The sequence below is a fragment of the Gallus gallus genome, chromosome 3, assembly GCF_016699485.2.
Source record: "Gallus gallus isolate bGalGal1 chromosome 3, bGalGal1.mat.broiler.GRCg7b, whole genome shotgun sequence".
Taxonomy (NCBI): domain Eukaryota; kingdom Metazoa; phylum Chordata; class Aves; order Galliformes; family Phasianidae; genus Gallus; species Gallus gallus.
In genome coordinates this window covers 87,539,976-87,565,583 of record NC_052534.1, presented here as the reverse complement: position 1 = coordinate 87,565,583, position 25,608 = coordinate 87,539,976, and the positions used below count along the sequence as shown (strand labels likewise).

Genomic DNA, 25,608 nt, shown 5'->3' with positions numbered 1-25,608 from the left:
AGGCTGAACAGACCCAGTTTGCTCAACCTTTCCTCACAGGGGAGATGCTTTAGGCAGATGTAAGCGTGCTAAAATCATAAGCTAAATGTAGACTGAAATTAAGATTATGTTCACACTTCTATTTAGGTAATGTAAGCTGGAAAATATTTTCTCTGGATCTTGTAGCCCAGCAAGTAACAAAACAAATGGAACTAAAATAGCAGAACAAATAGGAAAAGAAACTCAAAATATTTTCCTTAAAATTGAAGCAAGTGATATTCCTATGAAGAGATGTAAAGTGCAGACAGTAATATTCATTCTCCTGCACTAAATTTACAGTTCATCAGCTTGTTGGCCTTACATTGTTATTGACACGCTGTATTTCAATCCAGAGTTTTAGAACACTTTCATTTGAAAGTCATAATGAACAAAGACATAGAAAATCGATTTTTCCATAAGGAGATTCCAGTCTACCCAGTTAACTCTGTATAAATAATTATTAAAAAAAAAATGCAAATGTTTACCACTCTGCCATATTTCATAGGATGCTATATACATGCATATACATTGGCTGTTAAATACTTATCTGGACTATCCAGATGTTTGTCAGAACTGAGAATTTTATGCATGAACCCTGAGGCGATTTGTCTTATTGGACTGGATTTGTACAGAACTGAGAAAACTAGAATAAGCCCATAGAAGGAAGTATTTCTTCATTTTTTATTGAAACAGATCTGTCACAGGGATTTTCCAGGACAGGGAAACCCAACTAATTTCACAGGAGACTTTTGAGAGGTGTGTTGGAATATTTTCCTTGGTTTACTCATAGGAGGAAACTTCTAAGTAATTAGTGAATTTAATGTAATTACAAAGTACACTCATGCAGTATGACACACCAAATCTCGCAGCTAAAATTCAATGAGCAATCTAGAGTACACGCAATATTTGCTGACTGTGCTGATTTTTCCTGCTATTTTCTCTCTCTCTCTTTTTTTTTTTTTTTTTAGCTATAATGAAAGTGTATGAGGATTTTTTCCTTTACAAAGAAGGAATCTATAGACACTCCTACAAAGCAGGATCCAAATGGAAAACTCACTCAGTGAAACTCCTTGGGTGAGTATTCTTTTACTCTTTCCCTGCTAGTCATGAACACAAGGAAATATTACAGCTCAGTTTGGAACCTAATGGCTTTGTTGTCAGAGCTGTAGCACTGTTTCCTCCGAGCGAAAGATTGTTTGTTTCATTTTTGCATATCTGAGAATTTTAGAAGTCACTGGAAAGAGCTGTAGTCCCATGGCCTTATAATCTACTCTGACATTTGTTCTAAGACTTCAAAGATAAAGGTTATGACCAGAACTGAAATGAACAAGCTACCAAGCAGAATCCAAGCTGAAACATAAACGTTGCTGGTGGCTTCCTAACTAACCGGCACAGTTGTATTTACACAGCAGTCCGGGCTCTCCACACGCCATACAGAAATCAACTGCTGCAGGGGTGCTGCTGGTTTTATCTGGGGTGCATAAGTAGTACACACCCAGGTCCAAAACTGTTGTAGAATACGAATAATACATCAGCTGATTTCCTCTCAAATGCAGAACAGTGCCAACAGATGACAAGTATCTAACAATGCATGCACTTGAGTTATGGAACACATCAGAGTGCTTTTTTCTCTGATATGGAGGGAATATGCAGGGTTGTGCTTAATAAATCACTGAAGGAATAGTTAAACAGACAAATGGCTAAAGATAAGTCTCAAACAAATATTTTGTAGGTGATGTAGAATATTGAATAAATAATAATTCAGTCCTGTGCAAGAAAGATTGCTGAGATGATCTCCAATATGATTCTTCAGGAAAAAAGTGTAGCAAAATAAATTGCCTATTGTATCTGTGATATAGATACCCTTGCAAAGGGCATGGAAATGCTTATGGTTGTGGAAACTGCCGACTAGGAATTAGAAGAGTGTGTCTGCTAGTGGCACAGAAGCAGACAGAAGCAGCAGGCTTAAGCAGAATCAGCCTTGAGCCTATAGAGTTGCAAAAAGTCCTGACTCAGAAACTAACAGAGGAAAAGTGAAGTGAGCATTGTGAAGCTATGAAAGAGAGAAACTGGCAGGGACCTTGGAAAACAGACTGCGTTAGGAAAATATGTTTATGAAGGAAAGCCTGTATGTTTGCTATATGTATATATATTGTATTTAAGGTATATCTGAAAGAGAAATCAATAAAATTAAACAGGAAAATTGGAACTGCAGGGATGAGCCTCTATGGGGCTGTAGGTGCAGATATTGGGATTCCTATGTTTTGTGCAAGTGTAGGGTAGTAATAACTATCCCCTCAAAGAAAAATGTCTAGCCTAGTGAAGCTCATCACAGGGAGAGTGATTAGCACAGTGGAACCACATGATGGCTGAGGAGCAAGGGATGAGGACTATTTATGTGCTGAGGTAGCTGCTGATTTAAATAGTGACGAATAGGATGTGAACCGAAGAGGAAACACTTAGGCAAGGAGCCATTTATAAGCAAAAAACAGGACATCTTGACTTAGACTTGCAGTAGTCTCAGAGGATTGTATGGACCAGTCTGTGCAAAACACTGAGTAGGAAGAAAGTGTTTTAATATGTCAAAGGACATGAGCAAAACGTGAATGAAAAAGAAGAAAATAGAAGGCAAAGAAACATCAGACTGATTAGAAGTTTTATATGTGGGAAATACATTTACTTACTAATTTTTGTTGAAGATTGCTGAACTATCTAATGGATCCAACATTGTAAATAATTACCCAACTTTCCATCATCTAATGTATAAGTGTTCTGACTGCTGGGACTACGCCACATGAAATATTTGCAGAGGTGTTTAACTGTAAAATTGGATCCAATTTTGACAAGTGGAAGGTTGTTTGAGCCCCAAACCTGGTGTGACTCTTCTCCCATATAAGTAATTGTTGGACTGGATGATCCTGTGGGTCTTTTCCAACCTTGGTGATTCTATGATTCTATGATTCTAATAAAATGGCCTCAAGTTGCACTAGGGGAGGTTCAGGTTGAACGTTAGAAAATACTTTTTCTCCAAGAGTGTGGTCAGGCACTGGAATGGGCTGCACAGGGTAGAGTGGTGGAGTCACTGACCCTGGAGATGTTCAAGAAACTTTTAGATGTTGTACTGTGGGACATGGTTTAGCAGGAAATATTAGTGGTAGGTAGATGGTTGGACTGGTTGATCTTAGAGGTCTTTTCCAACCTTGGTGATTCTATAATTTTATGATTCCAACTCCCCTGCAATGAACAGGGACACCTGTGGTTCGGTCAGATCACTCAGAGCCCCATCCAGACTGGCCTTGAGTGCCTACAGAAGTGGGGGTTCTACTACATCTCTGAGCACCATTTTACTAGCAATGGTGAATCCAGTGATTAAATGTGACTCAGCACTATGAAGTCTAAAACACTGCTTTGTAAAGATTCAAATGCTTTCAGGATGAAGCTGTCACTTTTTCATATCATTCAACAGTTTGAACTAATTTGAATGTAAAACATATAGCCCAGATACAAGCTCTCTGCGATCTACAACAGCATGTTGTTGTTCTTGTTTGTTTGTTTTGTGTGCGTATGTTTTATTGTTGGTTTTGAGCAGAGGATAATGCAAACTCTTTTACCTAGAAAAAAAAAGCTCGTGAGAATCTCATGAAAGTTGAACTTGAAATAAAAATGGTGATGATTGTTTTCATTTTACTTCACAGAATTTTTTTTCTGGAGAGAGAAAAAGGGGCAGAGACAGGATGACATAGGGTAAAGATATGCAGTTTTGGGAAGGCTGATATTTACTGTAGTCAGATTTTTTTTTATTTATAACTCCTTTCCTAAAAATGAGTTAATATTTGTAAAAGGCAGTTATAATAATGGACAACCATAATGAATTGATATATTAATCATCTCAAAAACACTTCTGAAAGTTCCATAAGATGCTCATGCATGCAACTATGTATAAGGTTACAGAGTATTATAAAATAGATATAAATTTTAGTGAAACCAGTTTTAACAAAAACAGATACGCTCATATAAATGTCTAACTGAATGCACTGACTGAATTCTGTTGTTACGCAAGTTGAAATTGCTAGCTATTTTCTATCATTTTGAGGTTTCCACTTCATAAAACCAGCTCTAAATCTAAAAAAACAATCTATCTCCAGTGATGTAGTGTGTGACCTCGGGCTCAAGGAGAGCGTGGGAAAAGAACTGTGTGGAAGCAAAAAAGAAAAGTATGGAGCAGCCAGGCAGAGGGTGTTGCAGGTTGTGGATGGTTTGAGTGTAAAGATTGTCTCTGTGGACAGTGAAATAGGTTTCCAGTGGTCTGAAGTCTTGACTGATATGCTGACAGAGACAGTATGATGTCTCAAGTAGTTTCTGTGTCTTGTCTGCAGTCAGTGAGGTAAGTAGAAAAAATGAGTAATGGAGACTGGTATTCGTAACGCTTAAGTTTTGATGTGTAGAATTTAGAAGCTACGTCTCTGCTAGGCAGACATGGTTTCCATTATTATCCATGGCTGTTGTGCTACTCTTTTCTATCTGTACTTAAGTGAATTGAATTGCTTTTTTTTTTTTTTTTTTTTAACTTCTGTTTGTTGACTATAAAGGAGCCCCTGGGGATAATGTCAGACTTGCAGAGCTAACATTAAAATGCCTAAGGTAGACTAGATGAATCCCACTGTAAAACCGTTATAAAGTAATGCCAGTTTGTGCAACAGACTAACTGACCAATGGTCCATTATGTTTATAGTAAGATAATATCCTCAAAATGTCATATGCTTGTTTGTGTCTATGTACACACACACATATACAGATTTATGTGTATATGCACATTAAATTTCAAATCAGAATCACACCAGAATGAAAAGTACATGAAAAGGCACAAAAGAACTACAAAATGCTAATGAGACTAAGGAAGACAAACTGTTCAAAATTTGTAAATTTTCACATTTTCTGCTGCACTCACCTTTTAAATAGAATGATTTAAATTACTATGATCAGTGACTAATGACATATGAAACTGTACGCTTATCTCAAGATGCCTTAATAAAAACAGACTTAATTCACATCGAGATGAATTTGATAGCAGATTTACCTCCCAGATCTATACTTTTGAGTTAGAGTTGAGATGCCAAACAAGCATTTCAAGTCCACTCTATGGCATATTCTTTATAAAACCAGTGTGCTTTTTAATTTATTTATTTATTTATTTTAATTCTTCTACACCTCTGGCTTTCTAAATCCTACTGAGGAAAAGAAGAGAAATGGAGTGTTTATGGGAAAAGAAAACAGCGAAGCTTATTTGGATATGGTGTAAGAATGGCAAAATCTATTAACTTTGGAGGAAGAATGTTGGCTTAAGTAGCTCTGCCTCAATCAAATATATCTTTCTTTGAAGTCAGGTATAGCCAAGTAAAAATTTATTACTAATGTTTGCAACCTGTTCAGACAGATTCTCTCTCAGCCTTATTCATCTTTATCAGTTCAACATTCGTGAAAGGCTGCAATATCTGATGTGTATTTCCATTCAAAGAACGGTATCTGCTTCTCCTTTGAGAATGAAAAATTCAGAAGGGTTTCAAAAAGCCCAAGCCTTTGCCTGCAATCAGATATATTTACTGTCACCTTAAAGCTTGTGTGGAACAAGTATAGTTTTATTAAAAGCCTTAGATACTGATTCATGACCAGTATAGGTTTTCAGATATTTAGAAGATGCTCAGAATGGAAAAGAACTTTAATAGGAGGACACTGAGAGGTGTCTCTTCTATTTTTATCCAGTGGAAGCTTTAAATTCAATAGTGCAGGAGAATAAATGGAATTGAAACATTTACACCCGGAGAAAGCATGAGTTGAATTCATTGTTGTTTAGCACAGAGTCATTCTAATGGAGATAAAATTGACACGTGAAGCAAAAACTTGTGTCTTACTGTTCAGGAGACATTCAGGCAGTGCAACAGCACTTTAATACACATTTAAATGACTCACCAGTGCAAAGTCCAGAGGCTTAAAAAAGATGACAGTGACTACTGTTAGCGACACCTTTGTTTTTGACCTTGCAAATAAATTTTTTCTCTCAGTTTTCTTTATCACTTGTCCTCATTCCATCTCAGATTATCAGTGACAACAAAGAAGCATCCTTTTAAGCCATCAATAGCCACATTGTCTTCTTGGCTGAAGAAACCTTGGGATGAGTTCCCTCTTTCTTTCATAGGAAATAAGTTCATTTTCTTTCATTTTCTTTCTTTTCATTTCAGACAACTGACATAATATACTATAGTTTTAAAAATAAGCAACACCCAAAAATATTTTACAGCAAAGAAAAATACATTAAAAGATCATCAGGAAAATATAAACTTTGTTTGGAGATTTATGCAGTTAAATCCGTGAGATTGTCTACCATATAATTAGTTAAGGTAGTATTTTCAAAATAATTTAACTACTGACACACCAGTAGTGTCACTTATCTCTTGTTCTAAAAAGTCTGCGTAAAATCATAATTTTGAGTTCCAGTAATCCTTTTCTGAAAAGCATTTTCTGGCAGAGGACACTAGGTCTAGTCTGTGGGAAAGCAGTCTTTTTGTTCAAGAAATTTCATATGTTACTTTTTGATCAAAATGATGACACTAAAATAGCAATGCCTAGATAGAAGATGTAGTATTAGGGAGAAAAATTAGTCTATTTTATTAGCATTGTCTGTGTTCAGCATTTGGGTAGGATATATCTTCAAAAGGTTTACCTCTGTCTTGATTGCAGAGTATCTTTTTTCCTTATCTAAATATCTCATTTCCCATAAATTGAATGTGATGAATTTGTACTACTTGAAATCATGTTTGATCACAAATAATTTCTTCAGGGATAGAAAGGGCCAGAAATATTTATTTACATATATAACTTCAGAAATTATATGATTTATATTGAATTGGAGGTTATAAAAGGTTTTCTAGTTGCCTCATTTGACCCAAAGATCTTTGTGAATGCAGAAACTATCAGAAATGAAAATATTTTGGGGGAAAAAAAGAAGAAAATAGGGAAAAAGCAACAAAATATGAGTAAAGTCCATATCCTTACAAACAGAATACGTACAATATTTCATAGATTCATAGAAATGTTTGAGCTAGAAGGGACCTTTAAAGGTCATCTTGTCCAACTCCCCTGCAGTGACCAGGGGCACCTACAGCTAGATCAGGTTGCTCAGAGCCCCATCCAGCCTGACCTTGAATGTCTCCAAGGTCAGTGCTTCCACCACCTCCCTGGACAACCTGTTCCCGGGCCTTATCACTTTTATTGTAAAATACTTAGTTCTTATGTTCACTTTAAATCTACCCTCTTTGAATTTGAAACCATTTCCCCTTGTCCTACCATCACAGACCCTGATAATATGTCTGTCACCTTCCTTCCTATAGCCCCCTTTTAGATATTTCAAATCTACTTTCAGTTTTCTACAGAGCGTTCTCTTCTCCAGGTTAAACAGCCTCAACTCTCTCAGCCTGTTCTCATAGGGGAGGTGTTCCATCCTTTGGATCATTTTTGTGGCCCTCCTCTGGATGTGCTCTAACAGGTCCACATCTATCCTATACTGAGGACTCCACATCTGGATACAGCACTCCAGGCAAGGCCTCACCAATGCAGAGTAGAGCAGAAGTATCACCTCCAGGCCTTCTGGCCACACTTCTTTGGATGCAGCCCAGGATATGGTTGTCTCAGACAACAAGTCCGAGAGCCCCTGGAGAGCAATAATCAGCCGAGGTGCGGCGAGGGACGAGGCCACCCACCCATATGGTTTCTAGTAGCCAAGCCATTTAATAACTGCACACAGCCGTTTATATAGAGCGGTACAAATAACATGCTAAGTACAACAAGGCACAGTTCTCATAACTTGCAGTTGCTTGCAGCTTGTCTCACGGCATCTGGCACAGCGGTCTCTATCGCAGCTCTGCATTCCTTTCGCCTACTCCCATCGTTGTTCTGTGTGAGACAGTGATCCATAGCAGCTGTTTTGCTCGCACTGACCCATGGGAAGATAAACCTGACCTCCCTGGGTCAGTCGTCCATCCACAGGCTTCCAGGGCTGCAAGAGCACACTTCTGGCTCATGTCCAGCTTGCCATCCACCAGTACTCTCTAGTCCTTTTTGGGAGGGCTGTGTTCCATCCTTACATCCCTCACTTTGCACTGACAGCAAGGGTTGTCACAACCCAGGTTGTTGAACCTCATGAGGTTTTCCTGAGCCTATTGCTCGAGCCTGTCTAGGTCTCTCTGTATGGTATCCTGTCCCTCAAGCGTGTCAACTGCACCACACAACTTGGTGTCATCTGCAAACTTGCTGAGAGTGCACTTGATCCACTGTTGATGTCATTGATGAAGATATTAAAGAGCATTAGAGCACTGACCCCTGAAGGACACCACTTGTCACAAATCTCCATCCAGACATTGAGCCACTGATCACCACTCTCTGGGTACAATCTTACAACCAGATCCTCATCTGTCAAACAGTCCACACATTAAATCCATATCTTTCCAATCTGAAGAGAAGGATTTTATGAGAGACTGTGCCAAAGATCTTATTGAAATTCAGATGGATGACATCAGTGTTTCTTCCCTTGTCTGCTAAAGCAGTTGCACCATCATAAAAAGTGACAAGTTTGATCAGGCAGGACCTATTCTTGGTGAAACCATGCTGATTATCCCATATCTCCTGCCTCTCTTCCATATGCCTTAGCATAACTTCCAGGAGAATCTGCTCCATGATATTGCTCAGCACTGAAGTGAGACTAACAGGTCAGTAGTTCCCTAGATCATCCTTTCCATCCTTCTTGAAAATGAATGTTTTACTGCCATTTTTCCAGTCATGAGGGCTTTGTCTGACTGCCATGACTTTTCAAATATCATCAAGAGTGGCTTGGTGACTCTGTCAGCCAATTCCCTCAGGACTCTGTGATGCGAGTTTCCTGGGTATATCGTTTTTAAAGACTTCTATCTGTGCTTCCTTTTAGTCAAAGTATTATTGAATGATCTGATTTTCAATGCACAAACATTCTATAAAGACAGAGAGGAGACATTGTAAAGAATAAAAAAAAACAAACAGCAACAACAACAACAACAAAAAACACAGCAGCAACAGACATAAATCTTGACTTTATTCTAGAAAATAGTAGGCTTTGCCATTGACTTCAGTGAATCCAAAATTCAGCCTACAAACTGTGTAAGTGGTGAGTTAAAGCTGGTTGAAAAAGAATTAAAGTAGTGGTTTAAAATAGCATTTTGTTGTTTGTGTATTTTTGACTGTGTGATAGGGACTGTCAGTATGTCAGAATATCTCTGTTCTGAATGTATGTTGTTGGATGTGGGAAGTTAGAAAGATGATGCAGAATGCCAATTCCTAGAGCATCTATCTTCTGCAAAGAGTTTAGCTCTTTGGTTAATGCAAAACATTGACCTCTACTCTAATCAACTGCTTGAATTCATAGCTTGAAAGACTTGTCTAATTTTCCTTTACTCTTAAGGCCTTACTTCTTTTTGGTGTGCTCATCCTTTTGTCTAAAAAGAATGCATAAATTCTGTGTGCATGACAAGTTGGAATTGGTTTCCCCTGAGTAATCTGAACTATTTTTTCCCCTGAAGAAGACTGAATGCAATTTGGTGAAATTATTTCTTTTCATTCAAGGTTACTTTTCATTGGAGATCATGAAGGTTTTGTTTGGACAAACTAAATAGCATATTTCTTACAGAATAGTTTTGTCACATAGAACTTCATTACTGTGTAATTTTGTGTAACATTCAGGCCTTCTCCTTTATGACTCTGTAAAATCTCTTCTTGTTCTTAATAAAAATGGAAATTTTGGAGAGGGCTATATTGAAAGCTTTAACAAAAAAATACTGAAGGATGGGACATGAGTGGTCTAAAGCTTTGTTAAGAATAAGCCTAATAGATTCCTTGTCTCTGTGGGTAATGAGGTCCAAAATCTGTTCACATTTAACATGTTGTTAATTTAGAGTAAATATCAGCTAAAATAATCACATGATCAAGAGAGGAAAAAAAAGTGCTATTAGATTATTTTGGTCATCTTCTGAAAATGTAATATTTTTCTCTAATTGATGTTGTCTACACATCTTTTAAGTTACTTTTAAAAGTCTCTGTCATCTCCCCTTGGGAACTATTCCTCTGATATTTAGAGTACTTTATTAGCAGGATTTTTTTTTTCTTGGTGTTTTATTTCCTTGACTTTCTCCCACAATTCTATCTAGATACTAATGTCCGTGTATTTTTCTTTATTCTTTTTTCCATTCCTCACACAAGTATCTGTTACTACTTTTTCTTATTCCTAGCAGTGACTTCTCAGATTTAATGTAGGAGTCCAGTCATGCACTGTATAGTTCTTCACTGAAAACATGCATGACCTTGCCTATATTTAATCCCGGCTTCTTACATCTCCTTTCTAATGTTGTTAACATAACTGAGGCAGATTCCATGTTTAATTTACTGCTCACTGTGACATCATTTTCCCTCCAACAAGGTCTGGGCTTCCCAGGAGGTACTGGAAATCTCTGGTCATTCAGAAGGATCAGGATTTCATTAGCAAGGAACATAGAGTTTGCAGAAGCCTACTTTAGGAAAGATGGTTTTTTTGGAAAAACTACCAGGATTTCAGGAATGAGCTGCCAGAAAAAAAAAAAGCAACCTGTAAAAGGAGATATAATATAGACTCCACTAGAGAAATTATATCAGCTAACCACTCTAAAAAGTGTCATAACTTTTATAAAGAAATAACTAGCATTCATTAATTCCCACTGATTTTAACTTCTAGACAAAATATGGATACCTCTCAGACTCATTAATAGATTTGTATTTCTTTTCTTTCTTTAAAGATTACTTTCAGAAAGAAGGTAATAGCAACAGGATTTATTCATGTTCTGAACTTTTTCATCTACAGTGCCCAGCACAAAGGGGTTCGCTTCCGTGCTTAAACCTCCAAAGGCACAGCTCTTACACAATAAAAATTAGATGGTGTCATTTTCCTTTCCAATCTGTTCTTGGTCTTTCGACCAGCTTGTACTCTAAGCTATGAGGAAACATAAAATACAGCCTAAATTGGTTTAACAACATTTTTAGCACAATACATTCCTGGTTTAATTTTCTTCAACCAAACTGCATTATCTATAATTTTTGCTGTGTTGTGAGAAACTGATATATGTTATAATTGCTGTGTTGTTTACTAACATAGTTTTACTTCCCCTTTAAATGTTTTTTTTTTTTTAATTTATACCTGCTAATTTTAAGATCTACAGGATCCTGTCCTTCAGATTGCAGTATTTTAATTCTCCTCTTCATTTATTCTGAAATTTTGTGCTACAACTGTGATAGCTGATAGTCAGCTTCTCCAAACAGTGGATGAGTATCTTTACTTAAAAAATAAATCCATTTTGATGAATTCCAGGGTAAAATCTGACTTCTGTAGGCAGCATATTTTTCTCATAACTACTGTTCGGTTTTTGAGTGTTTTTTTTTTTTTTAATTTATTGTTTTCAAAGATATTTCAGACATACAAGGACATAAAATTATTGTAACTTGTATTTATATTATGACAGCACATTATTAGATTGTTGATACCAATTCAACACTTTATTCACCATGTATTTCCAACCTTCTCCTTTGCTTTGCTCACACCTCACTATGCACGTATGTCCAGATTCAGCTTGAGATTTGAATGCCTAAAGTTGTGTTTCTGATGGTAGACATGGCATGCTGGATTTCCAAATTGTCAACTTAGAGATAGTGATATAGTCAACATAGGCAATGGAGGGCAACTCAGCTCCACCTGCTTGTGGATATGTTAGTACCCTCAGGGGTATTTGGTGCTTGCAGCAGTGGAAAGAAGTTGCTGCCTGGTTACATTTCCAAAAGGACACAGACTTCTTGTAGCTTCTATGTCATGTCTGCCATGTGGATGTTTCAGGCATCCAAGGGCATCTCAAGCGGCCATAGACACCTGTGTTTAGGCAAGTGAACAAATCTTTGCAACTAGTGTATGTTTTAAAATATAAAAGAAATGAAGAAGTTACATCTCAATGATGACCCAGATGCAGTAAAAGACACGGACTTCAGTCTAATTACGAAAATGCATAGAATGTAAACTCTATTGAAACACGATTGATTTCTGAACTTTTGAAATAACATACCATCCAATTTCTGTTCATCCCAGTGGATGGCTGCAAGTTTTACAAGTTTTGCATTTCCTCTGACTTTTTTTTTTCCAGATTACTGAATATTTTATGTTTCTTTTTAACAAATTTGTCTGTTAGTTTTTGTTTGTACTTCAAGCAGCAGTACTTACAGCAGCAGGTAAAAGAGCAGCTAAAATTAAGCTGAATTTATTATTCATTTATATCATGAATCTTTATGACTCAGGAAATTCACCCTCAGACACTTTGCAGCAGAAAGAATACTTAGGGACTCTTTTTCTCTGAGGAAACTAAACTTAAATTAAGCTTAAAGTGGAAGTTGTGCTTGGTTGCCATAAGGTGTGATAGGTAGAACCAAGGGATACAATATGCAATGAATTTATTTCATCAGTAAGACTGAAATTATGAAAACTACCAAAGCATAACTTTATAGGCAGGAAAACAGGAAAAGAGAAATTTAAAAGATTAAATGGAATATTTCTGCTGGGGAGACTCATTTAGAAAGTTGAGAAATCTATTTTAGAAAATACTTCCTCCTTTTCTAAAGGTAGGAGAGTAGAAATAGCTTTCACTTCGGTGTTTTTGGAAATAATTGCTTCCTCTTTAAGAGCTATACAAATATGAATGAGCCAGAAAGTCTCCAGAAATGCTCTTAGCTGGAGCTGACATGCATTCCCAGAGGCAAGATGTCAAATCAAAACGGCACGGGACCCAAAATGCTGCAACACTGAACAGTATATATCTAGCATATTTCACAAAACAACAGCTGTTTACATTACAGCTCAGTGCTTTTCAGATGGAGAGAAGCACAGTAGCCTGAGAGAAATGAGAACTGGTGAATCTCAGCCAGCCTATAGAGTGAGCCTGAACCAAACGTGCCAAGATTTAGGAAAGGCTTTGTCAAAAGGGCCTGGAACTCCATGCTGTGTTTGCTGCCACTAAAGATGAGCATCTGTAGAGTTGCCAGTCTGCTCCACCTTTCCTGCTATGTTCTGCTTCTGATTCATGCACTACCCTCAAGACTTGTTTTGAACAGTAAACAATGAACGAACATTATCGTCTGTTCTTTAACTACAGCTGTTAAAAAACTGACAAAATCACCTGCCTCATCACAGTCTATTATCCTACTGTGCTATACAACTGTTACACAAGAGCTATATACTGAATACAAAATAACTTCATGGAATGGCAGGTTAGCAGGGCCAACATAGGTCTAATTGCTGAGATTATTAAGTAGTTTAGGCTAGAAAGGACGTCTGAAGGACATTGAGTTCAATCCCCCAGCTCAAAGAACCAGTTTCAGACTTCATTCGGGCTCCTGGGGCTTCTAAGTCCCATAACTTTGGAGTGTATCTGAAGAAAGATATTCCACAACCTCTCAGTCTACTAGTGACTCATGTTGTAAAATACTTTCTTTTGTTTACATCCAATTGCAACTGCTCTTGCTGAAAACCCTGACTGTCAACTTCTGTCTATTGGCTGTGCATACCTCGGGAGAGTCTGTCTGTCTTATCTGTGCTGCCATTTTATAAAACTGGAGACAACAAAAAGATCTCCTCCAAGCAACCTCTCCTGATCCAGCTCCCTCAGCCTCTCCTTCTACATCCTGTGCTCCAGATCCAAACAGCTCAGGGGGTTACTACTGGTTTTGCTCCAGTCTGTTCATGTCTTTCCTGTCTGTAAGAGTCCAAAACTAGACAGACTGCTCCAGTAAGAGAGAACAGTCCCTTCTCTTGACCTACTGGAGGCACTATTGTATACTTCATTTTTATTTAGAGTACTTAAATGAATCAACGTGGGAATGAATTACTGAATAAGCATCTCTTCTTTCTAAACTGTAAGATAGAAAGCATATATTAAGTATTGCTATCTGTACACAATTGGATAGATTAAAATCCAGGAAATTGAACTCATTGCTACATTACTGTTAAAGATTAAAAAACAAAACAAAACAAAACACTATCAACACATAAAAATAAAATCTGCGATTTTTTAGAAAATAACATGTTAGAAAGCAGCATAGTGGCAGACATTTAAGATGCAAGACCCCAAGAACTGGTCATTATACTGCTCTGATAAATGAGAGTGATAATGTACTGAATGTAGGAATACAAGAACATAAATACAAGGAAATTTTCATCTATCCATAAGACTGATGTAAGTATTGGACTTTCAAATGCAACTGATATAATTTTTTAGTAAAATGGCCACAAGTAAATCTCAATCTGATATGAATAAATGAATATATATATATATATTTAAATATATGATGATAACTAATTGTATCAAAAGCACGTTTGGCAAACAAATAACAAAGATTATTAATAATCTGTAAACTTTCACATAGTAGTGCAAAGAAAAAGCATCATGAACCCCCCTTTTTTTTAAACACAACAATTACAATAAGTTGTCATTATCACCAACATTGTTTCTATTATCTATGATCTTGCGTTGAGTGAGTAGTAGCTACAGCTGGGATCACAACTGTAATCCAGACTTCAACTCTATGCTAGTCACGAAGCTTTTACTTTCAAAGTGAGCATTTTAATCTAATTGTTCTGTACTTCTTTTCTGATAGTATTGAGACCAGGACTGGCAGTGTCTGAAAAACAAATAGCAATAAGACTTGCCACAGTGGGATTTTACCTCTAACCTGCAGTCATACAACCAGTGGAGTCTGAAGAAAATTGAAACAGCAAATATCAACAGGCAGAGCATGTGGGTAGATGAGGAGACAGTTACACACTGCAGGATATCTTTCCTGCAAAATCTCTGTCAAGGAGAAGGACATTGAGGTCCTGGGCTCAAATGAGGCTGGAAAGATCCCTAGTTTCTCAGTTCAGACACAGTCATGGTACTACAGTGAAAAACCGTGATCTTATCCTGCTCAGTGTCTCTTCATATCAACCGTTACTCTGAAAGATTTGGAGCCTGGGGTTTTAAATTTGTCTTTTTTGCTTTTCCGTTTTCCCCTTTGGCTAGAAGTACAACTATTTCACACAGATCATTACTGTTAACCCAGGAGAATTGATGCTGCTGTGGCTATTTTTTACAAAGATGACATGCAACTCCAGATTTCCCCATCCACATCATGGGATTTCTTGTTGTATTTTTGCTAATTGCCTTTCAAAGTGATTGGAGCACCATAAATACAGCCAAATTATCTGACATTGGTCATATACTGGTGCGAATACTGGTGCAATAATTTCGAACATTTTATGATTAATTTATACTGTGAAAAAAAAACCACTGTAATAAATGTTCACATCTTTGGTTTTCTTTTTATTGGTCCCCTTTAGCAGGCACCCAGTATCGTGGCCCATGAACAGTAACTAAACAAGTATTCACCTTATAAATAAAAAAGACACCAGTAGAGTTCTTTAGGCAGTCAGTAGATGTGCAAACATACACATCCACCTAAGGCATGCAATGTGGCATTCACTAATCGAACTACACCCAGACGATGGCCTTGGACCTTCTGCTACCGTATATGTATGCACAGTGAAGTTTATCATCTCAGAGCACTGAGCAATTCAGCTACAACTACGAAACATCTGTCACTCAGAGGAGGGGACAGGCTTTGTGTGGTTTCATGGATATTGCCACAACATTTAGCATGTCCTGAAAGATGTCAGAGAAATATCAAGTTTACAGGTCATTTCCCTCATTGTGCAGCAAACCAAATTAGGTTGTCAGAAATTCAATCTGAGCTGAGAGCAGCCGGGAACACTTTTAGTCCTGGTTTACCAGCTATATTTGTAAAGGTGTTGGATGAGATCTTTAACGAAAAAGTTTCTACAGATCTTCAACTGAATTGAAATGTGTTCACATTAATTTAAGTACTCCTACACAGTTTGGTTAGTTCAGCTGGCAAGCTCTCTGGAGGAGGGATTCTGTCAATGAAAACATTAGATCATTGCAATGAGAAACTAAAAGCACACTTGTGCTCAGAAGTTTTTCTAGTCCCTGCTGGCAATTTGACTTGTGGCTAGGAGGACAAATATCTTCATTTTCATCAGTGGAGGCATCAATTAGTCATGCTGTTTCATCCCTGGTACTAGGACAACTATCATTAGCTTTTCTATTCTGGTTGCTTGTTTAAAGCTGCAAAATGTGATCAAATGCATTAGAGGCCTCACTTCTACCATCTCTTGTAACAGGTGGGGATCATTACCTGGCAAAAATGGACAAAAACAGAAGTTCTGGGTAAGTTAGTACTCTGTTTTGAAGAAGACAACATTTCTACAATACAGATTATTAAAAAAAAAACAAAAAAAAACCCTTCTTTTCTTTCATTCCCTCTTTTAGTATCTGCTTTTGCTGTTGTTTTCCATTCATCTTTAAGTCTTCTGCACAATCCTATCCCCTTTCTGGCAAAGTTTTATCCTGTTGACCCTTGAACTACAGCATGATCTTCCTCAATTTCAAAGCCTACTTCATCTGATCTGCTTACACCTATATCTGTGTTTTCTCCTACAACTCTTATTCAAATTTCCCATAAAAACTTCCTTCTTTTTGATGTCTGAAAATGAAACTCAACCATACTAGTCAATACTATTTGGGAAAATATTCTGAAAAGACAAGCTATTTATTTAAACAGCATTGCAAAATGTCTTCCAGATGTCGGCAAAAAATTAAATGTAGCCTTTCAGCAATTTAGAGTCAGTCAGATTTTACCATTTTCGTTGAGATTAACAGCTCATACCATTATTCCGGTGCAGAAGGTAATTTGGAGTTCATATAGCTGATGGCAGGGCTTGTGGTTGTTGGTTCTACTGACATCTAGGGCACAAACCCCTTCTGACTTCATTAGAAAATAATTTCCCAGATTTCCCAATAACAACCTGAATGAAACCTGATTTATTAAAAGCCAGTTTTTCATATCTTGTGTCTCTTTAACATACGTTAACACGTTAATGTTAACAAGCTAATGTTAACAGATTAACATTAATTTGAATTTTGACCAATATTGTTTAAATTACCACTTCCTCCAGCTGATATTTAGATTATCTAATAATTCCTTCTTCAATAAATTGGACAGCCTAATAGCAATAGTAGTTCACTGTTAATAACTCTGGCTTTGGAACTAAAATTTTGATCAAAATAAAAAGGAATAAGGAAAAGATGCATTTTGATTCTCACTGAATCAAGAGATTACCTTTAAATTTCACAACTTGCATTTTAAAATACCATTAATTTTTTTTTTCCCTCTGTTTTTCTTTAGATTGCAGCAAATTCATGGGGAAAATACTGGGGAGAAAATGGCTATTTTAGGATTCTACGTGGACAAAATGAATGTGATATTGAGAAGCTGATTTTAACTACTTTGGGATAACCACTGCCTTTTACCAAAAGTATTATACTGTATGCTGCTTTGTGTATCTGTTCTTCCACTGTTGTACATCAAGTCTTTCCAGAGAAATAAAAAATTCATCTCTTATGTTGTCTTTGGTGGTTTAGGCCTTCCTGAATTGAATGCACTGCAGCTATCATAACAGTGGTACAGTATCACCCGGTTCAAACACTCCTCTATACAAGTAGCAAATTGTCTCCAAGACTATTGACGACCTTGGTGTCTCACAGAGCAGGAAGTTCTGCCTCCTACTATTTACATCTCATCACTGTTTCGTTATATTAATGGTGACTGATTCAGCAGTGCCTGAAAAAAATGGAGTTATATTGGTAGTGTTAATCTCTTTATGATACATACTGTGGTCACAAATCCCTTTAGAAGTGTGATGTGCTCTTCACACAGAATTGCTCATGGTTTTAGTAGATAAAAAAAAGTACAAATTAATGTAACTAGAATTCTAATCCTGTTACGGAACAACTGTTTCCAATTCTAGCTTACATAAATTGTATCTGTGTATCATTTTCTCTTCCAGGAAAGTAATTTTTTACTAGTGGGTTTCATAAAGTTTATGTATTTTACATAATATAAAAATTGCTTCCAATGAAACAACATATTCCTGTTCCCAGAACCACAATTAAAAATGTGCAATCTGAATAGTTTAACTGAATGAAAAAAAAAAAAAAGAGAGATAATTTTTCCCTAATAAGATCTAGACAAGTTTAATTCCTGAGCTGCTTGCCTTCCACTTTATCCAGGTGCAGACAAGTGCCAGTTCTCTCATCATTCCTGAAGGATATTTCTTCTGCCCTAGAGGAAAGGTCAGAAAAGACATTCTGGTGTTTGTTCCCACTACCATCTCTGTAGCCCAGACATGGCTCCTGGTGCTGGCCAGCAGGATGTATACCAGCAGATAATTAGTAATTAGAGGCCTTTCCAGTCCTAACGCTCCCTTAGCTACTTCTGTCTATAGAAACTACCTACTGCCACACATCCCCTCTCATCAGCATCGCTACAGACCTCGAAGGGCTTGAGAACTCTCTGGCCTATGTATTTTTTAAAATACAGATATTGCTGCTATTGGCATATGAAGAAATGAACCACTCTATGTCTCTCTTAGTCTCTTTTCAATTATTCCAAAGGGCATTTGCCAACCTGAATCATCAGTCATAATATTACCTACAAAAGAAACAACTATGGCAAGTTAAATAGATGGGGAGAAAATACTGCCATTAAATTATAGTAAATGAATTTTCAGTGGGACTTTCACTGTCTTTAATAGACTATTTCTCATTCTTACATTTCTAGAAAATGAAGAACTAGACTTCTATTATCATCAGCATAGGTGCGTAATAGCTTTTCCTTCAAGAACAGTTAATGTTGTAATATACAACAGATGTCCTTGCCGCTAAATTAATGTTTCTTGAACTAAACTAGGGTCTTGACTTATAGTGGTTCACTACTGAAAGAGGTATTATAAAAATGTTGTATCATATTGCTGTAGAACAATTTCTTCTGTGGCCTCTAGTGTCATATGATAAACTGAATTTAGACACAAAAACTTTCATCAGTTGAAGTCTATTGCAAATTATAACACAAGAAGTTTTAGAAGAGCTAAGTGCTGTGAAAGAAGTGACCTTTCTAGGTTTGTTGAGATATTTTAGTACATGCAAGGAAAATACACTGAGCTACCTACATCCAAATGCTTGGTGCATATTGATTCCATAAAATTCAAAGTTTCAAAAGAGTAGGACTTAGCTCTGTATTGAACAATCCTGCAAAAACATATGCATTGTGGGTTGGGCTAAATTCAATTTCAAATTGTTTTGCACTGATCTATATCTTACTGCTGCTACTCTCATTTTGCTTGCAAGATCTGTCCAGGACCTGGGCAGTCATGTTAAGCATCTTTAGTGGTGAGAGAGCCCAAAACTAGTCCTCTAGATCTTTATCTGCTCAAAGGGTCATCCTGACTTGAATGAAACACCATAAGCAAGTGAAACAAACCCCATCGTGGGAAAGCAACTTTTGTAAAGTTATACCATTTTACCCCTATTCTGGGGTTAATCTTTGGTGCTCTGAGGAGTCCATACACTAAGCAACTTCTTCATGCTTTCTCAATATCATAAAGCTAATGTGGAAATGTTACAGTATATGGAATTTAAAAGGCATCTAATAGTATCTTTGGGAACTATTTTGCTCTTTGAAAAGATGCTTGAGATGTGCTCTCTGCCATTAAGAGCATAAAGGTCTACTGTCAGTGCAAGTCTACTCACTGACACTGATCAAGGGACACTGCAGCCAGAGACCATCATGCAAGCTATCTGAAGACAGATTTTAAACATCAGAGAGGCTTTGAACTCCTCTAGCCCATAGTAAACTGGAGGCTGGAAGATGTCAGTGAGAGAAGATTAGGTAAATTCTGCTTCATAGATCAGCTACCTGCTGCAGAGGCATACTAAAGGCAAAATGAACACTAGGAAAGGAATCAATTTTCACTTTTCCTTATAGCAATGCATCTTTCAAATAAATACACAGTATTACTTACATGGGTGATTATTATAACTTCATCTCTATTCCTTCACTGCTGTATCTGGAAGTGCTGATCATGGAGCAGAACTGCACAAAATTATTACCAGTAAACATAGCAGAGAGAGCGTGCACCACCAAAATCCTCTATTTGTAAGTTATCTGGGGGCATTTGAAGCTATGGACAGACTCAGGCTGTGTATGAAACAGTTTAGGGTTATATGAAAGTTTCATTCCAAGGTGCCACATGAACACACAAACTAGAATTGCTCCCTGAATCTACATATAACTGCAAAATTTGAAGACTATCCCATTGTTTTCTCCATACCACAAGCAGTGCAACAGCACTAATTCTGTGTAAGGCATTTGTCAAATCATGGTATGCAGCTCAGTATGTATTATCACAGAAAAAACTCTGGCAATATTACTGAATCCAATGATACCATTGTTCTCACAAACATGGAATAAATCTGCCAACAGGGATTCTGCCCATCGAGAGACTCGCAAGTAGGCAAACTGGGCAAACAAGGTTTTACAGCCTGGATATGTATTTTTCTAAAAAAAAAATCTACACTAGCAGAGATCTAAAAAGATCTCTGTACTCCTGGTTGGCGTGATACACAGCCTATGGAAAACTGAATTAAAAGTATCTGACCTTTAGAGAAGAAAATTTGCTGAAGTTTGTGAAAGCCTTGACATTAGGGGGAAGGCAGAAAAGATGGAGAGAAAGAGAAGTGATTTAACTTTTCTTTCTCTTTTCAGCCAGGATGGGAAGCAAAAACTAGTTATATTTTGCCTTAGAATCAGAACGTTTCTTGTGTTTCAGTTCTGTCTGAAACAAATATTCAGGATCTGTTTGCACACTTTTCAGCAAGTTTGGGCCAAGCTCTGAGAAAGCCCAAAGCAAGAGTACATTTCTATTAGAACCTGATGTCTTTACTCCACCCAGCATGGCTGGGAAGTCACTCCCATTTCCCTTTTATTTCCTTTCTGGTTGTATCCAAAATCAAAATGGGTTCTGACAGGAGATAAATGCAGTTACACTGAAGCAGAGCAACAGGATTTTAAAAAGTGTATGTTTGGTGTCCAGTAGGTGGGCCCTGCCAAGATGCAAACAAGAGTCCTACACGCAGAAGTACTACAGCTCCATGGGGGAGGCTGCCTGTGTGTTGTTCTCAAGGTAAATAATTTCACGATGATTCACCCAGGAAAAAGTCCCAGATAGAATGAGAAAAATTGTAATGAATCACTCATCTGTCTGAACTCTGAACTATTCCATTACACTGGAAAACTTTCTCCTTCTGAGTGAAGTTCGGAGGAACAGATGGCATTTCAATAATTAGCAATTTTTAAAGTGGATTTTTCATTCACTGTTCTGATGCTTCTCTGCTTCCTCTTGAGGTGTTGCCTCTCAGTGCGTTTTCATTTGTGTATTACCCTTGTTATTACAAACATGCTCGTGTTTTTGACAGTGAATTTGATACTGAAGTATAGATGAAGGTAAGCCATCTGTGTATGCTTACAACTGAGTTCCCGTAAGTTTCCATGCAGTTTCAGAGGGGCTATTAGAATTTACTCCAGCGGAGCAGGGGAACAAAAAAATTAACCTGATTCCTAGGCACCAAATTTCCTCAATGGATAGACCTCACAAGTGACAACTGCAGGGAGCAGAAGGATATAAAGGAGCATAACAGCAGCTTTGATGCCATCTACCCTTTCAGATTCTGTTGTACTGTTTTTAATAATAAGGTAGTTGTCAAATACATATACAATACTAGTTGCCAGGCTTTGTGTAACATTATGCCTCCCTTGGTCTGACCAGCTGCCTTAGTTTCAGCTGGGACAGGTAGTGAGCAAATGACTGTGTGGTGCTTAGCTACCTGCCAGGTTAAACCACAACACCTGCCTACCTGTAATCTACTCCACCTCTTTCTTGATTAGGCTATTGAAGAGAAATGCCAGAGATGCAGGAAAACTTTGGAGTATTTGAAGAGTAAGGTAAGCAAATAATCAACATTTTCATTCCATTAGATTGGTTTCCTGATCTGATGATCACCTGAACAGAACAGGATGAAGGACAATGCAGGCCTGGCTGGAGTGCCCCTTTGAGATGCAAGCTGTGCTGCCTTCCATTTCATGGTTCTAGCACCAATCTAAGATCCAGGTTTGTTCTGTTAAAAGACCTTTTGGAGTTTAAAGGTGCATCTGTCAGTGTAGGTGGAGTTAGTAGATCCAGAGGCATTCCAAACCATGTGGTGCACTCAAGTTCTTACTTTATTCAAATATGCTTTTAAACCATCTGCTTTCAACACACACAAAAAGCCTCTGTAAGTTATTGATTGTCTGCTATTTCTACTGCTCTACTATTCAGAAAGAAACTGGCTGTCTCTAGTACAGCATATTCATCAGTGATACATTCAATAGTAGACATGCAGGGAAGGTCTTCTGAAAGTGGTTAGGGAGGCAGCCAGTCAAGTTTTATTGATGCACAGGGAAGTTGGGTGAATTATTTTGGGTGCTTATGAAAAGCTCACTTATGTGTATTAGAAAACTGATTTATGTTCATAAAACTTTACTCTTTGCAGACACAATGTGACTTTAAAAGAGCATCTTAATGGAGTCTAGCTTGAACCTAAAACCAATATTTCATTTATCTTAAAGAGAGTCTTTGCTTTCTAAAATGCACAAAAAATAGTGCCTGGAATAAAGATATAAGAGATTCAGTCTGATAAAGCCATATAATCCTTCATATACCAGCAGTACCATGTGATCCATACTCTTTCTTTGCTTTGTACTTTACACTGTGTTTTGTATTTTGATATGAACAAATTGATATCTGTTTTCTAGTTGATTTATCAACTAAGAGCCTGATTTAAAGTTACAAAATTTTGTGTATGAATGTACGTACACGTTCTTGTGTTGGTGGCAGAGGCTTTTGCAGGTTTACTTCAAGATAAGCTAGTTAAATGAGTTCACCTCTCAGATCTCCTGTGATCCACCATAAGCGAAGTGTTCCGTTGCAGAAAATGGCAGGTGATTGTGTGTCTTTTACTCACATCACAGAATGATGGTGCTGAAAGAGACCTGTGGGTCCATGTAAACCAACCTCTGCTCAAGCAGGGACACCCTTTTTTTCCCTCCCTGTTCTCCTCACTTTTCTCTCCCTTTCTCTCTCTTTCTCATTTCCAAAAAGTTCAGCTCCTTATCATAGAAAGGTATAGAAAGATCTTCAAAAGGGATAAAATAGGCTTATAGAATATCAGCAAACATTTTAATGCAGCAAAATTGTTCCAAATATTATTTATAGCTACATTTTCATTCTCTTTATACTCTAGAGACATACAGGCTCATTTTCAAGTTGGGATTTTAGTTTTTAGAAGGGCAGTAAGTTTCATTAACAATTTCTCCATTCTGGCTGTAATTTGCTCTGAGCTGAATGGAGTTGAAAGAATCTCATTCATTAGCCTCTTTAGATGTGCATCATTTGTAATGGCACTCTTCTGCTGGTCTTTATTTGTCTTGACTGTATTTTGCACTCAATCTAGTTTTAATGAAGATAATAATCAATGTTATGTTTCAAAGTAAAAGAAGCACATTGCATTCTTTAAAATAAGTGTTGTTAAATCCTGCAGTTAAATATTTGTAAGTCATATCTCAGGTGATCATGAGATTAAAGTAAACCATAAATTAAAAAATTAGGTGGTGTCTTTTTGGTGTTTCAGGAACTTCTGGAAATGTATTTCAAGCCATTCTTCTATAGCTGTGTGATCTTTGCAATCCCTTTTTAAAATGGTAAAGTTATTCTGAAACTCTCCCATCACTTGAGTTCAGGAATATAAAATACTTGGTTAGTGTCCACGTTGTGAAACTATCTAATAATTATGTGTGCATTTTTAATACAAATATGTATTTCTTACTCATTAAAGTTTCTGAATGTTAGAGAATTTGGCATATTTATTATGAAATATTGTCTTCTTTTAAATATACACCCTTATTTTGAGTAGTGTCACTCCACTCTTTCCCCTGGAACAATCTGTGGTGACACATGCTTATTAGGAGACCTTGTAATCACTTAGTGAAAGATGTCTTTCTGGAATAGAAAAGATCTTTCTAAATCACCACAGTTCTATCTAGTTCATATTTTCCTGCAGAAATGTAATAATCACAGTTGGGAATTCTGTTATATTCTCATTGTAATAAAATTATCCTGTGACAGCTGGATTCAGAAGGCAAGCTGAGTTAGATTTCAGCTTAGAAACTAAATATATAATCTGGTTCTCAACCTGAAAAAATGGTGAGTTGCTCTCTGTCTGTGGTATATGTGTCAAACAGAGGAAGTTTCTGCATTTTTCTGTGCTTCGGTTTCCCATGTATAGAAGAAAATAGTCATTTTTGTACCTCACAGTACAAAAGTACACCTCAGGTTTTAATCTGCTTGCAGCAGCACTTTTGCTTTATTTAATGATTGTAACATAGGCCTGAATTATTCTGCTGTCAACCAGTTTAACGTTTTTTCTCATTATTCCCACTTTGAATAACGTAGAAAAGATATGGTAGCCTGTAATAGTCCAGAAACTCTGATATCTAGCAAAGAGAAGCAATCTTTTAATACCTATTTTAATATTAGGTATTTGAAGCTTGATTTCAATAGATATCTTACACCAAGCTCTGACAATTGAAATATTCAACATAATTAATATAATAAGATTTTGTCAAAAGCCACCAAATAATTCATTCAGATGTCTGTCCTTCAACATTCAACATGCTTGATTAGGAATATAAATTGAAAATCTTGAAACATGAGAACAAAAGGACAGCTGGGCTGGGTCAGACTAAATGTCATTTGGGTTTTGTCTCTGATAACAACAAAGTTATGTGTCTGGGAGAAAGATGTTCCAGTAATTACACTGGAGAGACATATACTTCTGAGAATTTCTTGACTAGTGTTTTGGATGTAGCGCTGACCAGCTAAGTATTCAATAATCTCTAGTGAGTGGCTTTCCTCATTCTGACCAAAAAATTATAGTAAATCATCAAATGTAAATTATTTAACCTTCAGAATATCTTGAAGTTATTCAAAATTCTTAATGAATTAATCTTCGTAAGTTATAAAAACAACATTTATTTTAAAAATTGAGGAAAAAGCGAAGCGCAGTAACTGATGTCCCATCACATGGAATTTCAGTACAAAATAGATTATTCTGTTGCTTTGATAAAGGAGAGCATGCTCTCAGAAGAAAACCTCCAAAAGTGACATAGCTATTAGGAGAGAAATCACTCTGTGTCTTATCATTAATCTTGGGGCTTTAATGTTATTAATGCTTTGTTTTCTTAAGTAGTTTTTATTTCAACAAAATGTTATTATCCTATTGTTGATTCCTACCATGGCTTCCTAACAAAGAGAAGTTTAGGGAATTTGCATGAGGTGTCACGTGGATGTTCAAGTTCCTCTCTTCACAAATGTCTGTGAGAAGACTCAAAGACATTTGAAATATCATGAAATATGTAGGAACTTAACGCAGAGATGCAAGTACAAGCAGACTTTATTTG

The 25,608-nt window shown here is 36.9% G+C and overlaps 1 protein-coding gene across 1 annotated transcript in view; it reads left to right on the top strand.

The window, feature by feature from the left end:
• The window catches only part of TINAG (tubulointerstitial nephritis antigen), a 43,930-nt gene extending 26,311 nt beyond the window's left edge, over positions 1 to 17,619 (top strand). Inside the window, exons 9-11 of the mRNA NM_001278025.2 lie at positions 987 to 1,092; positions 16,340 to 16,385; positions 17,404 to 17,619. Coding sequence (NP_001264954.1) covers positions 987 to 1,092; positions 16,340 to 16,385; positions 17,404 to 17,514 — 263 coding nt within the window. The 3' untranslated portion in view covers positions 17,515 to 17,619. The remainder of the gene's footprint in view (positions 1 to 986; positions 1,093 to 16,339; positions 16,386 to 17,403) is intronic.
• Positions 17,620 to 25,608: the final 7,989 nt, after the last annotated feature.